Below are 12,858 nucleotides of genomic sequence, written 5' to 3'. Positions count from 1 at the left end.
ACGCTGCACTGCTGGGGTGATGGTCACTGGTCTGAATCAGCACTCTCTTGGGTTCCCCCTCGTTCTGCGCCTGCACATCTGCACCCAGCTGGATAGTGTGATTTGTCTCTCTAGCCTTATACCATCAAGTCCCAAGTGATCCAAAGGTCAATCCTCCTGTATTTTCTGCTCATTATATAGCATGTAATATAGATCGACATATCTATCAGAGATGGTACAAAGTCGCCGTTTGGCAAGTCCCGAGTAAGTCCCAACTGTCTGCTGTCAAGTCCAAGTAGAGTCCCAAGTCAAGACAGGGAAAGGCAAGTCGAGAACAAGTCAAAGTCACACCAGAGCCAAGTCGAGTCCAAGTCAAAGTCACACCAGAGCCTAGTCGAGTCCAAGTCAAAGTCACACCAGAGCCAAGTCGAGTCCAAGTCCCAAACTTTTTTAAGTCCTGAACAAGTCACCATGTATTTTTACTTACCGTAATGTCATTATTAGGCTATTGAGCATAATTTCAGCATATCACTCTAATGTACAGTGTCATTTCTTATCAATACAGTTATAATATGTTCATTGTTTCTGTCTTCAAATCTGTTATATGTGCATGTGCGGAAATCTTATGTTGTCTCAGAGGAGATGTGAGAGTGGACGGTGGGTTTGAATTGTAGTAGTAGTAGGGTTAGGGTTAAAGTATAAATTATATCGAAATTTCGTTTTGATATTATTGAAGATACAAGTGTAGATTTGTCTTCGCTCGCTGTTTTTTTTTCACGGAAGTGAATGCGTCTTTGGTGTCTAGCCCTCCAGGCAGGAAATTTGTTAGCTATATAAAAAAATAAATGTTTTTGACGTATCGAGTCATTACAAGTCAAAGGGGCAAAGTCAGAGTCAAGTCTCAAGTCAATAGCAGTCAAGTCTAAGTCGAGTCGCGAGTCATGCGTAATTTTGTCAAGTCGATTCTGAAGTCATCAAAATCATGACTCGAGTCCAAGTCATGTGACTCGAGTCCACATCTCTGCCATCTATAAATATATATTCTAATATATAGAATGTACAATTATTCGATTGAGTAGCACAGTAGGAAGAGTGTTTCCCTGTTTCCCTTCATCTGGACTTACCAGGAGGTAGGGCCTGGTGTGGTTGTTGCCGAGCGACACCAGGGTCACCTCCCTGACCAGAGGGATCTCCCCCTGCCGCGTCACCTCCTCCTTTTTACCCTCCCCCTGCGTGGCCGACTGGCCCGAGGAGCTGTCCACCAACACCCTCTGGCCGACAGGGAAGTTCTTCACCAGGAACACCAGCCGCCAGTCGGGGAGCTGGTAGATCTGGAGAACAAGGAGAGGTTACAAGGCATTTAGATCCAGGATTCTCTTTAGCTTGTACGATCAATGACACATGGCTTTCCATGATCGGTAGTGAGCAGTATCGTGCACCCATAGCGATGGTTCAAGGCGTGCGAGTGTGTGCGAGTGGGCGGTACCTCCATCACGCCGTTCTCGCGGACTATCATGCACCAGTGGGTGGGCTCGGCTTTGTCCCCGCCCCCCTCGCCCCCGGGCGGCGCCGAGGCGGAGGAGCCGCGGTTGGGGTCGTCCCGGTTCGCCGCCATCTCCGCGTTGCAGTCTCCGTACAGCATCTCTTCCTCGTCATCCAGCGAGTGGCTAGGAACGCACACAAACACACACACTCTGAGTGAATGTTGTGTACTGTTTTGGTCCCCCCGTTGAGCTTTTCTAATGGGAGACAATTCTTTCTTGTGTGAGATGGTTTTGAATTGACAGATAAACACGTACACTCTGTACTACACACGGAGTGTCGTTGTACGGAAAGATTACAAATGTATGAAGGGATAGTCTGGTCACACGGCAATATATTATCAAACTGATTACACATGTGAACAGGGATTTCAAATGTACACACAGATCTTATTCTGCTGAGACAAATCCAACCCCATATGTTCTATACTTAATCAGACCCCAAATATTGTCATCAACACAAAGCACAAAAGTCCTTCTCTGCATTTATAGGACTCATCAAGCAAACCATAAACGACTGGTTTTCAAGTTTGTTTTGTGCTTTTTAATGTGTTGATATGAATTTTGGCCAAGGATTTTGAATAGGATATACAATTAAAATCCAAAATCGAAGCATTTATCAAGGCATGTTGTAAATAATACTAAATAGGGTTGCTTCAGTACCCTAGTCGTGTCCGAGGAAACTCTGGCACCACCAACACCACCGTGGCATTAACCAATGAGTGTCCGAGAAGCTTAAAGATCTATTATACTTTTCTGGTCTTCATTTCTTATTTATGAATCCGATAGAGAAACCTGACACGAATCACAGCCAAAAAACTATGTTGATTTTCAGGAAATTCTTCCTCTCATCTGGGCGCTTTCAGCATTCTCTGTCAAGACTCGGCTTCGTCCTTCTCCGCCCCCTCGCCCCCCTCCTGCCAACCCCAATCCGTTGTGTTTGGTTACCTTCCGGAAGACCTGCGAAGGGCATTACCATGAATGGAAAATCCGGATTGTTGTACATAGATAAATCCCGGAAATTTGAACAAGTGAATGGCGACCGGCGTCCCTAGTGTTTAGCGCTCTGCACAGCCACCCCAGACGGTCAGCAGGGAACACGTCTAAATGCATGTACGTCATTATTTGACACTTTAGTATGGTTAAACATGACCATAAATCATTATCATAACGTTTATAGGTCATAAAAGTTGAAAAGCATAATAGGTGCTCTTTAACTCTCTCTTTCGGATGCACCATCAACATCAACCACCTCAGACAGACCGCTACACAGACAACGAGGTGTGATGTTGAAGTGCCTATTCAGAGGCACTTCGACATCTGGCTAAGAACGCCACTTGAGTTTGCCGAAGAGTAAAGAGTTCATAAATTGGTTGCAGAGCAAAACATAGGATTTTTACACCCGCTTTCTCCAAATGTCTTATTTTAGTCACGGCGATAAAATGGCGCTATGTTGAAGATCATATAAGACTTATTACGACGCTCAAAAAGAAAACAGGTGATTGTGGGTCCTCCACTTTAAGGCGCAGGCTGACTCAAGGCCTGGACTCACCTCAGCTCCTGGAAGACGGTCTCGGACTCGGACAGGCTGCGGCACACCGTGTCGTCCCGGACCGGGCAGCTCACCATCTTGTTCTCCGTGGTGAACATCCCGCTCACGTCGCGGTACGCACACAGCGAGATCACGCGAGATTGCTGCAGAGGAGGAGGGCAAGAGAGAGAGAGGGTGCGAGCGAGCGAGCGAGAGAGAGTGCGAGAGAGTGAGAGAGGGCGAGAGAGGGCAAGAGAGAGAGGGCGAGAGAGGGCAAGAGAGAGAGGGCAAGAGAGAGAAAGATGCACAGAGAGAGAAATGTCGGAATAATCATAAGAGAATAACAACTCATGTAAAAAGGAGAGTTGGAGTGGAACTCTACTGAATTCATAATATCACGAGATGATATGGAGGTGGGGGCCGACGAGAGGAGACACCCGGGGACTCACGGTGGAGATGTGGGGCTTCTGCAGGGCCAGCCTGTGTGTCTTGCCCAGGTACGAGTCGCTCTTCAGCACGAACATGGTGACCGCGCCGTCCGCCGTCATGATGACGACGTGGGGGTCGGCCACGGAGCAGTGCACGATGGGGGACCCCAGGTCCACGGGGATGAAGTGCAGCTGGGTCACTGGTGGCAAACGGAAGAGATTGATTACAACAGTCAAAGCTGCTGCGGGTGAGGTTTGAGTTGTAGAGAGAGAGCAGAAGGGGTAGAGATCTTTGAGACTAAACTAAACTGGATCGCATCCCTCGTTATGTTTCGTTTGCATTTCACACCTGTGATTGACAGGCCAGATGGCTTCCCGGACCAATCAGGGGGGGGAATGCCCTTATTGGTCGGAAATGGTCGGGAGCCATCTTAATTCTGCATCGTCTCATACAGAAACTCGTATTGTCACAGAGCATATCACAGAGTAAAGCTTATCGATGGCTATTGCATTTCTAACAAATGGCACTAAAATGACTTTCCCAGGTTCAATCAGAACCACGTGTGGACTTGCCTCCTTCCAGCAGGCGTATGCCCATGGGCGACACCTGGATGATGTACTTGTTGTCCCCGATGTTGCCCGCAAACACGGTGGGCCCCTGCGTGGCGAAGCCGCTGGTGTCCAGCTCCATGATCTCCTGGCCCGTCTGCAGGATCTGCAGGGGGGAGGGTGCGCACGGTTGGAGTGACATGTTGCGAGGCCAATCCAAGCGGTGGATGCGTCTCCATTGTGCGCGTGCGTACCATGGTGGAGTCCTCGCGGCTCAGGATGAGGAAGCCGTGCTTCTTCTTGTCCTCCTCCGCAGCGGGCTTCTCCTCCTCCTTGGCTCCCTGCTCCTCCTTCCCCGCCTGCTCCTTCTCCTCGCCGGCCTCGCCCTCCTCCTCCTCCTCATCCTCCCCCTCCCCGCGCTCCGACACCTCCTTCTCACCTCTGTCCCCTGAATCTTCCTTTTTCGCCGGCTGGTGGGTTTAATACACGATGCATAAATACATGAACACATGAATACGAGTCCTTGATCAAGTTGTCTGATTATACGTGTAAATATACCGATATTATGGTATTTCTTTACTAAAAGGCTTGACTAAAACCAGTTTCCATTCATTGTTGCTCTTTTCCTTAATCATGGGTCTGTCCCATTATGTATCAGGGCATAGCAACTTGCCTAGACTAGTCTGCTACTTGTGCCTTAGTACATAAAAAGGAACAGATCCATAATTTGTGCTATGAGTGACACCTTGATTTGTCCTGATGCAATAATAGCAGATCAGAGATATTGTGATCCTTTTCGACCCTCAAACTAACAGCCCCCCCAATAAACGATACGCCAGCTCTACTGTAAAAGTAAACTTTCGAATGCATTTACATTATACTTTTACATTTAGCCGACGCTTTTATCCAAAGCGACTTACAAAAAGTACATTTGTCAGAAGAAGGAGAAACAATACATCTCTGTCGGTACAGTAGGGCTGTTCTTAGAGCCAAGTGCAAAGCACCAACAATCGCTAGGTTACACAACAAAGATAGCTAGGATAAGATGCTGCACGACCAAGTCCTATGACCAAGTAAGACATACAATATGTGCGTACAGTAAGTGCCAGGACGTACGACAGACAATAAGTAGGAGGGGTGTGAGGGGTAGGAGGCCTCAATAAATCGTGTGAAGGAAGTGATCCAAACCCGTCTACCTTTTTGTCGTCTTTGGCCTCGTTGGAGATGACCGTCCACATGTCGTGGCAGCCAGGCAGCTCGAAGGTGGTGACCACCTGAGGTCTGATGCTCCTCTGGTTAGACCACCACATGCCCCCCGCAGGAGAGAGAGGAACATCAAGAGGCAGGCAAACAGGTTTTGGGGGGGGGGGGGGGGGGTCTCATAAGTACAAATACCACCAGAGGAATACAATTTTACAGAGTTAATTTGCGTCCTTATTGAAACAAGGTAACCTTCTCAACAGCTGAAGTTTGTCTTTTTGGATTGGATCCCAATTTCATCATTCTTGCAAGCATCTTTGAGTACCGCTCTATAAAGCAGGCTCACTCTGTCTAGCCTGTAAGCCTACGAACCACATAACAATACAAAGCTGCCTTGTGGGTTTTGTTTTCCTCGCAAGATCACACACAATCCTACAATTTGTCTTGCCCCCCATTACCTTATTAACTTGTTAATATGTAAATAACACAGATTGTGTTGCTTGATAACTTTGTGTTGCTTGATAATAATCACCCACGAGCCAAGAGCAGCTACCACCCACTCAAACGAGTTTAAATCTATTCAGAGTTTGCCGCAAATGAACACATTGGCTTAATTAGTAGAATGACATAACCTGCTCTCCTGGTCCAGTGAACCTCCTTTGTGTTACAAAGACACTCGATGAGCGTTCCAACACTGAAATGACGGGCGTTAATCATCACTACTGCATCATTGAAAAAGCATGTTTGGTGGCAGCCTGCCGATGCTGTCCCTGGGGTGTTACAAGCAGGCCCGTCGTTCTCTGAGCCTGCCCTGGTAAACCCAGGCTTTAGCTTAGTGTAGCACCAGCGTGGCTCAACCTGCAGCGGACGGCCCTCGCCACTGCACGTTGGAGCCACAGTGCGGCATCATCTGTCTATATACACACACACACACACACACAGACGGGTGCATATTGCAGTGCGGTACGATATTTACCTGAAGCACAGACAGAGCACCATTCTTGCCGAAACCAGAGCACACCACGACTTCCAGGTCAGGCTCGGGGTTGCTCTGGAACTGAGGACAGATAGGGGCGCGGTGAATTCCTTTGCACAGTAATGAAATAAAACCACGCAGATGACCTCAGCACTGCTGCGGAGCGAGAAGAAAATAATGAGGTGGTGACACCCCCCCCTCCCTCCCAAGTACTACTACTGAGTAACATGTCAATGCAATACTAATCAACCGTACAGAGAAAGACTGCTGAAATGGTTTCAGTTGACTTTGTTTACATGTTTACATCAAAGAGTTGATTGCTAATAAACATCTCACAGTACTAAAGTATCCGTTCGTCAGTTAAACACATTGAGACATGAGCGTATCATTTACATTTACTTACATCGGTTAATACACACATTGACACACCGACGGCAGAGTCAACCATGCAAGGCGACATCCAGCTCGTCAGGAGCAGTTAGGGTTAAGTGTCTTGCTCAGGGAGGGACACATCAATACTCAGCTAGAAGGAACTGGGGATCGAACTAGCAACCTTTCGGTTACAAGACAACAGCTCTACCTCCTGAGCTAAGCTGACCCCCACTGGGGGTCACTGGGTTATTTTTTAATGGAACTTTCCAATACAAATCAGTGTTATCGATAATAACTTTGATTAATTACACAGATTATATTACACAGATGTATTAAAAAGTGTGCAACAACGCTTTTTAAGAACTAATTTCCAGTCAAAGGGTTAAATCCCTGCCTCAGAAGGCTGGGACAGACACCCATTCTTAGAGTTAATTGTACCTCTTCAGACAGGAAGGCCGGCTCGCCCATGGAGGCGTTAGCACAAGGTCCAATGTTGAGGATGCTGTCACACACCTGTGGACGAATGAAAGGGGACAATTAGGTCCATTGCTATGACTATAATCCAGAGCATTTAGGTGCATGACAGCCAAGTGAACCAATTATTTTACCTCAAAAGAGTAGGTGGCCAGTTGAGTGCCGGACTGGGCCTCGCTGCCATACACTTCGATCTCATCCACCTCATCTGAAAGGAGTGAAACGTGAATGACGGGAAACTCATAAATTCTATATTCTAGAGGCATCGTTCAAATACATAACAGGATCTCATCTAAATACCAGTCCAGTTGGCCGAAGTGTCCAGCCTCTTCTTCTTGCTCGGTGGCTCCTCCTGACAACAAGCAAAGTCACAACAGATTCAACATGATCAAACCCAACACTGCTTCATGCAATCCTTTCAAAGGTCTGGTACTGCTCAGTGGTGCACAAAAACAATATACGAATAAAGGTAAGATACACGCCTTGATTATTCTGACAGATTGTCAACACAAACAGAAATCCTTGTGAGCCCTTCAAGATGTTAACCTCGTCATCACAAGGCCTATTTCTGTGTTTTATTCTGAAAATATCCAACCCAAATTAAATAGATTAGCCTATATCTACACGAATGCAAAAAGCTATCACATGTAATCTTGTAAAAGGAAGAACACCTGTTCTGCAAGTGAAATATTCAATGTTGATACAACTTGGTTAGAGTGAATAAAGCTAGAATAGCTTTAGAATACAAAAGTATAATAGCGCCATAGCACAACATCTGATGAGTACCTGGGTCAATATTTGATTCCAATTGAGTTAATTAAAAGATTAGGAGAGGTTTAGGCGAAATCACTAAATCAATCAATAAATCCAATGCAGAATTGACAATGTAAACTTGTTGAGACACAAACCGGTAGATGTCTTGAGGACCCATCGTATAATTTTGATCCCTCTATTGAAAGGCCCAGGCGAAAATATATGTATGACGCAAAGTCAAACAATAACAGTTGCACTATACTGCCACCAGATGGCAACAAAGAAGGTGTTTTCTTATAGCTATACCTATTTCCTCTGAAACCCTCTCTTAGATCCTAATTATTGATTGTAAACACAATGGTTATTTGCTAAATGGCGTCAAGACACTATATTATCTGTTTACAGTGTTTTTTTTGCAATCAAACAAACTAATGAATAGACTTCTGTACTCATTTTTGTTCATCTTTCAACATCGTTGTCTACTCCATCTCAAATAAATTTGATTGCTCCGATGAACGCTAAACTTCCCTCAGGCCGTTGTTTTGAAATCCTCCCTGTGGCACTCCTTGTTTGTCCTGAACTAGAACTCACTGTTCCAGTACATAAAGCTGAACCCCGCCCCCTTGTGCTGATTGGTCCAATCATTTCCTAATTTCTAGGAGAGAATTTAGAGGGGCCGGACTGAGATCAGCAGAATGGGAACCGAGATCCACTTGAGCTTTCCGAAAGAAGGACCCCACATAAGCGAGGCGTCCTACCGGCTTGTCCTTGTCCCTCTCCTTCTCCTGCTGGCCCTCCTCGGCGGGGGCCTCCTGCAGCTTCTCCGTGTACTTCAGCAGCAGAGAGTTGCCCAGGCGGGACCCCAGGAACAGGTAGCCGGGCTCCATGGTCATCATCTGGTGGAGGGGAGAGCGCAACGCTGCAAACCACGTCCTTCTCATACGGCTAGTGGACCTGACCACTGGCTGGGCACCAGCACTCATTATTCTCTTTGAGCCGAAGGACTGTTTGCCTTAAGAGGTGCAGTACAGTGCATGTGATGTACTGTGCATGTGATGTACACATAATTAAGTCCAGCGGAGTCTCAACGTTTTTTCTGAATCCTCTCATTCAATGAGTACGGGTGCACATTTACCCCAGTCACCTAGACTGCAATTAATATCCCAGTTACTTACAATGTTTGGTCATTTATAGCTATAAGACAGTTCTAGAACCAAACCGCCCCTTACAGTTCAAGCGGACTATTAGTGATGATGCCATTTTGTGCGTAGTACAAAATTTGAAAGATAGACTTGTATCCCAGCAGTCTAGTGACGCTGGGATACCAGTGGTCAGTCACTCACGCAGGTGGTCAGCACGCTGGCGGCTGCCTTGTCAAAGTGGAAGGCCCTCACGCTCCTCATGCCGTCGGTGATCAGGGTCAGCACGTAGCTGGAGGAAGAGGACGTCAGTATGTATACTAGTGCGTAGCTATGCATGTAGGTAGGTATGCCTGGATGAATATATTGGGCTTGTATGTACGTGTGTTTTTGTCTGTTATTTACTCGTCTCGGTAAACGCACCCTTGACTGTGAGAAAGGTGCATCATAAAATATGAATCATTATAATTATTAATATAGATGAAATGCATAGAGGTAGATGCACCAAATGCTATTTATTGGAGCATACAGCATAGAGAAAATAATCCCACCCCTCCCTCCAGGCCTTCCTTAAGACCCTTAAGGCCTTCCTTAACCCTCTCTTGGACATTACGTTTCACTTTCATCCATGTGTAAACTATTGTCGCTACATTACAAGGGGGGTATTGATAAGGGACATCAATCTTATTGAGACGTTCCTTTATGGTGGTTGCAATCTCCAACATCACCGCAGGACTTTTAAGAGAGCTATATTTTTCCACAGCATTGTGGCTGAAAAAGATTTCTTGCAGCATTAACCCTTTTGGCACCAAACTCACATTTCACCTCCCTTCAGCGAGATCACCATCTTGTCGTGGCCGATGAAGGAGGACTGTGAGCAGTCCAGGGAGATCTTCACCTCGTCCTGCACACCTGGACAATGACAATATGGGCGCAGTATTCATGGATGGGTATTCTGACCCCGTGCAGACGGACAGACACAGCCATGGTAGATCAAGAGCACTCACGCAGTGGGAAGGCTGTGGTCCCGGTCGTTTGAGAATTTAGGGAAACTCCGAATGGTGGAACGCTCTGGTTGAGATACAGCAATGAATTCACAGCAAACACCACCACGCCACCTGCATGGGACGCATCATAATGAAGACACTGTTGAATTATAAACATGGCAACTTCTTTACCCAAAACATTGGAGTTACATTAATGTAACAGATTCTACCTTGTACTGCTTTTGCATAAAATAACAGCCATTTAACTCTTTGTTTCAATTATTCAAAGCATTTGAGAGTAGTTTATTTTAGATTTGCATACAGTTCTTTATAAAGAAACACAATCTCTAAGGAATTTATGTCTTGCTGGTGAAATAAATTACAATAGTTTCTTAAAATGTTTCTCGCAAAATCCAATCCTTGCTAAATCTGATCAAAGATCAAAATAGTTTTTGGTCACATACTGTGAAGCGCCTCTTAGATGTAACTGTGTTTAAGGGGCTATTAAAGTTTCATCTCTGGATCCTTTCCTTATTCCCTACCCTCCAACCAAAGGCCTCAGGGCTCACTCACCGATGGGCTTGGGAACAGCCATGACCTGGGTACAGTCAAAGGGCAGGTTAGTGAGTGACCAGATGACCGGGTGCACCTTCTGCATGATGTTGAGGGAGATGGCCACAATGCTGCAGGTGTCCTGGCGCACAGCCACGCGGCTGCCAGACACACAAACACACACAGTTTGACCATGAACTCATTACAACCCAGTGTTAGTTAGTTTTTTCCTTCTTCTTGAAATTAAAGTGTTGTTGAATATGACGATTTTAAAAACACCATGTTTTCATATTTAATATACTCAAGTTAGAGTTTTCTGTTTTCATGAAATAGTCATAAATACTGCACGCAGTAACACATCAGCAACAAGAGACGCTGAATAAAAAGAAAAAGTAAACGTAAAATGACTGGAAGCACTGCAGAACTCACCCAGGCCACGTTTGGTTTGGCTCAAAGAGGATGAGCAGGGTGGGCTCATAGTAGCCATGGAGGAACTTCATGTCGATGATGTTAAGCAATTTCTCATCCAGCTCGCGGACATCAATGAGGTAGCTGGGAAGGAAGCTGGACTTGGGCCTGGAGAAGAAAGAGAGCGAGAACATAAGTTTGAAATCCACCAGAAACATCTATGCAACAAAACATATCCACTCTTCGGAGTTGAGACGTGCGTGTGTGCGTGTGTGTGTGTGTGTGTACCCTTCGCCAACGCCCCCCTCCTGTTCATCCGTCAGAGTGTCCTTTCTGAACGGCAACACAACCAGTTTAGTGCCGTAAACCAGCATCACAGCGCAGCGGTTCTCAGGGTCAACACGTACCATGGGGGTGTGGACGTTTTGCACAAATCCGTCCTGAGGAACACAAGGCAACAGCAGGGCAATGTAGCAGCACAAGCAGGTCATAGCTGGTCAAAGAGCGCCAGAGCGAGAGAAATGGAGCGAGAGCAAGAGCGCCACTTACCCTGAGCTCTGGCTCCTCAAAGAAATGAAGAGAAAGAGTTTTCAGGTCGTGGGTGCCTGGGTCATACTCCACCACTGACAACTATAAAACATGAGAAGATGTAGGTACATTTAACAAATATATTTTCATTTATTGTATGCGACAATATTTTGTCTTGTTTTTGACAATCTGGACACTCTTGTAATGACAAAATAGCATTACCATTAAATAAATGACATGAATATGTTGTGAAAGTATATTAGTGCACATTACATAACAGCCAACCCTTCAGTGTACAACTGCCCAGATGCTGGTACCTTAGCATCTTTGAAGCTGAGCAGCAGTGCATCCCTGTTGGCCCCCGACAGCTGGACACTGGCCATGGACATGATGTTGCCAAAGAGAGAGAAGGATGCCACCTGCTCCAGCTTCTCCTTCCGGGTCTTGGCATCTGTTATGAGACAAGAATCAACTCAGCCCAAAAGTAGACTAAATCATGGCCGTTTACATATGACAATAACAAACTTGTCAGAGGAAGACATGTGGACGTACCCGGAGCCTTTTCAGCCTTTGAGGTCGTCTAAAAACAATGATACAAATTGATTAGGATTTAAAAGGAATACTTTTTTACATATATATATATAATTCAATGTAAATGCAGTTATAATATAAGTGGCCTTTTCACCTCCACATCATGGATTATCCTGTAGACATAGAGCTGAGATGTTCCCGCAACAACCAAGTTCTTCTCCTTGTTTGAGATGAAGTTGCAGTAGACAGAGAACTCCACTGCAGTGGGAGTGTGTGCTTGCCTGTACACAGCATACATACTGGACAGTGGACCTCCACACCCGACAGGCGAGTCACCTCACTATGAGCTACAATGGAGAACACCAAAAACTGTGAAACATATTTTATATGCATGTATTCACGTCATCTTACATAAATGTAGTCACATATACATCGCATTCGGCTAATGGGTCGCCATTGCAACAACCAAACGATGTTCTCATACTACCACGAACCCATTCATCCTCAAATGCTGAGAAAAGTGACCGACACCTGCGTGCTTGCAAAAAGGAAACATATTTTCTTATAGCCTTTGCCCTGAACGATAACATATACATTATATTTGTGTGCAGCAATTATTTAATAGTGACAGTGTAAATAACCCATGTGTGTGAAGAACCGGTAGCTTGGCTTGCTAACCTAGCTAATAAAGCTAGCTTATGTAGCCAGCTTTTAAAGTATGGGCGCACCACACCAAACGGTTAAGGAACCTTTACGCTATTTCTACACAATGCTTCGTTGAACATACCTAAGGTAAATTCCTTATTTGACTTTCCAGGCTACGGTTTCCTTTAAAGACTGCACATCTCCTATGAGTCGCAGGCTAGGTTAAAGCTGTTTTCATTGTAAAGAGGCGTGTTGTGTATTGAAGT

The 12,858-nt window shown here is 45.6% G+C and overlaps 1 protein-coding gene across 2 annotated transcripts in view; it reads right to left on the bottom strand.

Annotated features, from left to right (window-relative positions):
- Window positions 1-12,858, bottom strand: part of cpsf1 (cleavage and polyadenylation specific factor 1) — a 19,873-nt gene extending 7,015 nt beyond the window's left edge. Inside the window, exons 1-24 of one of the 2 annotated variants that reach the window (XM_030347646.1) lie at window positions 12,735-12,858; window positions 12,102-12,294; window positions 11,969-11,996; window positions 11,734-11,867; window positions 11,438-11,518; window positions 11,177-11,328; window positions 10,910-11,056; window positions 10,502-10,641; window positions 9,950-10,060; window positions 9,761-9,854; window positions 9,147-9,234; window positions 8,562-8,699; window positions 7,351-7,402; window positions 7,185-7,258; window positions 7,015-7,089; window positions 6,205-6,285; window positions 5,225-5,320; window positions 4,283-4,498; window positions 4,053-4,194; window positions 3,501-3,679; window positions 3,073-3,215; window positions 2,469-2,480; window positions 1,466-1,646; window positions 1,104-1,310 (exon numbers count right to left, since the gene is read on the bottom strand). In XM_030347646.1, coding sequence (XP_030203506.1) covers window positions 1,104-1,310; window positions 1,466-1,646; window positions 2,469-2,480; window positions 3,073-3,215; window positions 3,501-3,679; window positions 4,053-4,194; window positions 4,283-4,498; window positions 5,225-5,320; window positions 6,205-6,285; window positions 7,015-7,089; window positions 7,185-7,258; window positions 7,351-7,402; window positions 8,562-8,699; window positions 9,147-9,234; window positions 9,761-9,854; window positions 9,950-10,060; window positions 10,502-10,641; window positions 10,910-11,056; window positions 11,177-11,328; window positions 11,438-11,518; window positions 11,734-11,867; window positions 11,969-11,996; window positions 12,102-12,245 — 2,715 coding nt within the window. In that variant the 5' untranslated portion in view covers window positions 12,246-12,294; window positions 12,735-12,858. The remainder of the gene's footprint in view (window positions 1-1,103; window positions 1,311-1,465; window positions 1,647-2,468; window positions 2,481-3,072; window positions 3,216-3,500; window positions 3,680-4,052; window positions 4,195-4,282; window positions 4,499-5,224; window positions 5,321-6,204; window positions 6,286-7,014; window positions 7,090-7,184; window positions 7,259-7,350; window positions 7,403-8,561; window positions 8,700-9,146; window positions 9,235-9,760; window positions 9,855-9,949; window positions 10,061-10,501; window positions 10,642-10,909; window positions 11,057-11,176; window positions 11,329-11,437; window positions 11,519-11,733; window positions 11,868-11,968; window positions 11,997-12,101; window positions 12,295-12,734) is intronic. The other variant, XM_030347647.1, reaches the window with a different exon arrangement.

This window comes from Gadus morhua, chromosome 22 (genome assembly GCF_902167405.1).
Source record: "Gadus morhua chromosome 22, gadMor3.0, whole genome shotgun sequence".
In the NCBI taxonomy this organism is placed as follows: Eukaryota; Metazoa; Chordata; class Actinopteri; order Gadiformes; family Gadidae; genus Gadus; species Gadus morhua.
The sequence above is the reverse complement of the archived record's forward strand: the minus strand, read 5'-3'. Positions and strand labels throughout refer to the sequence as shown.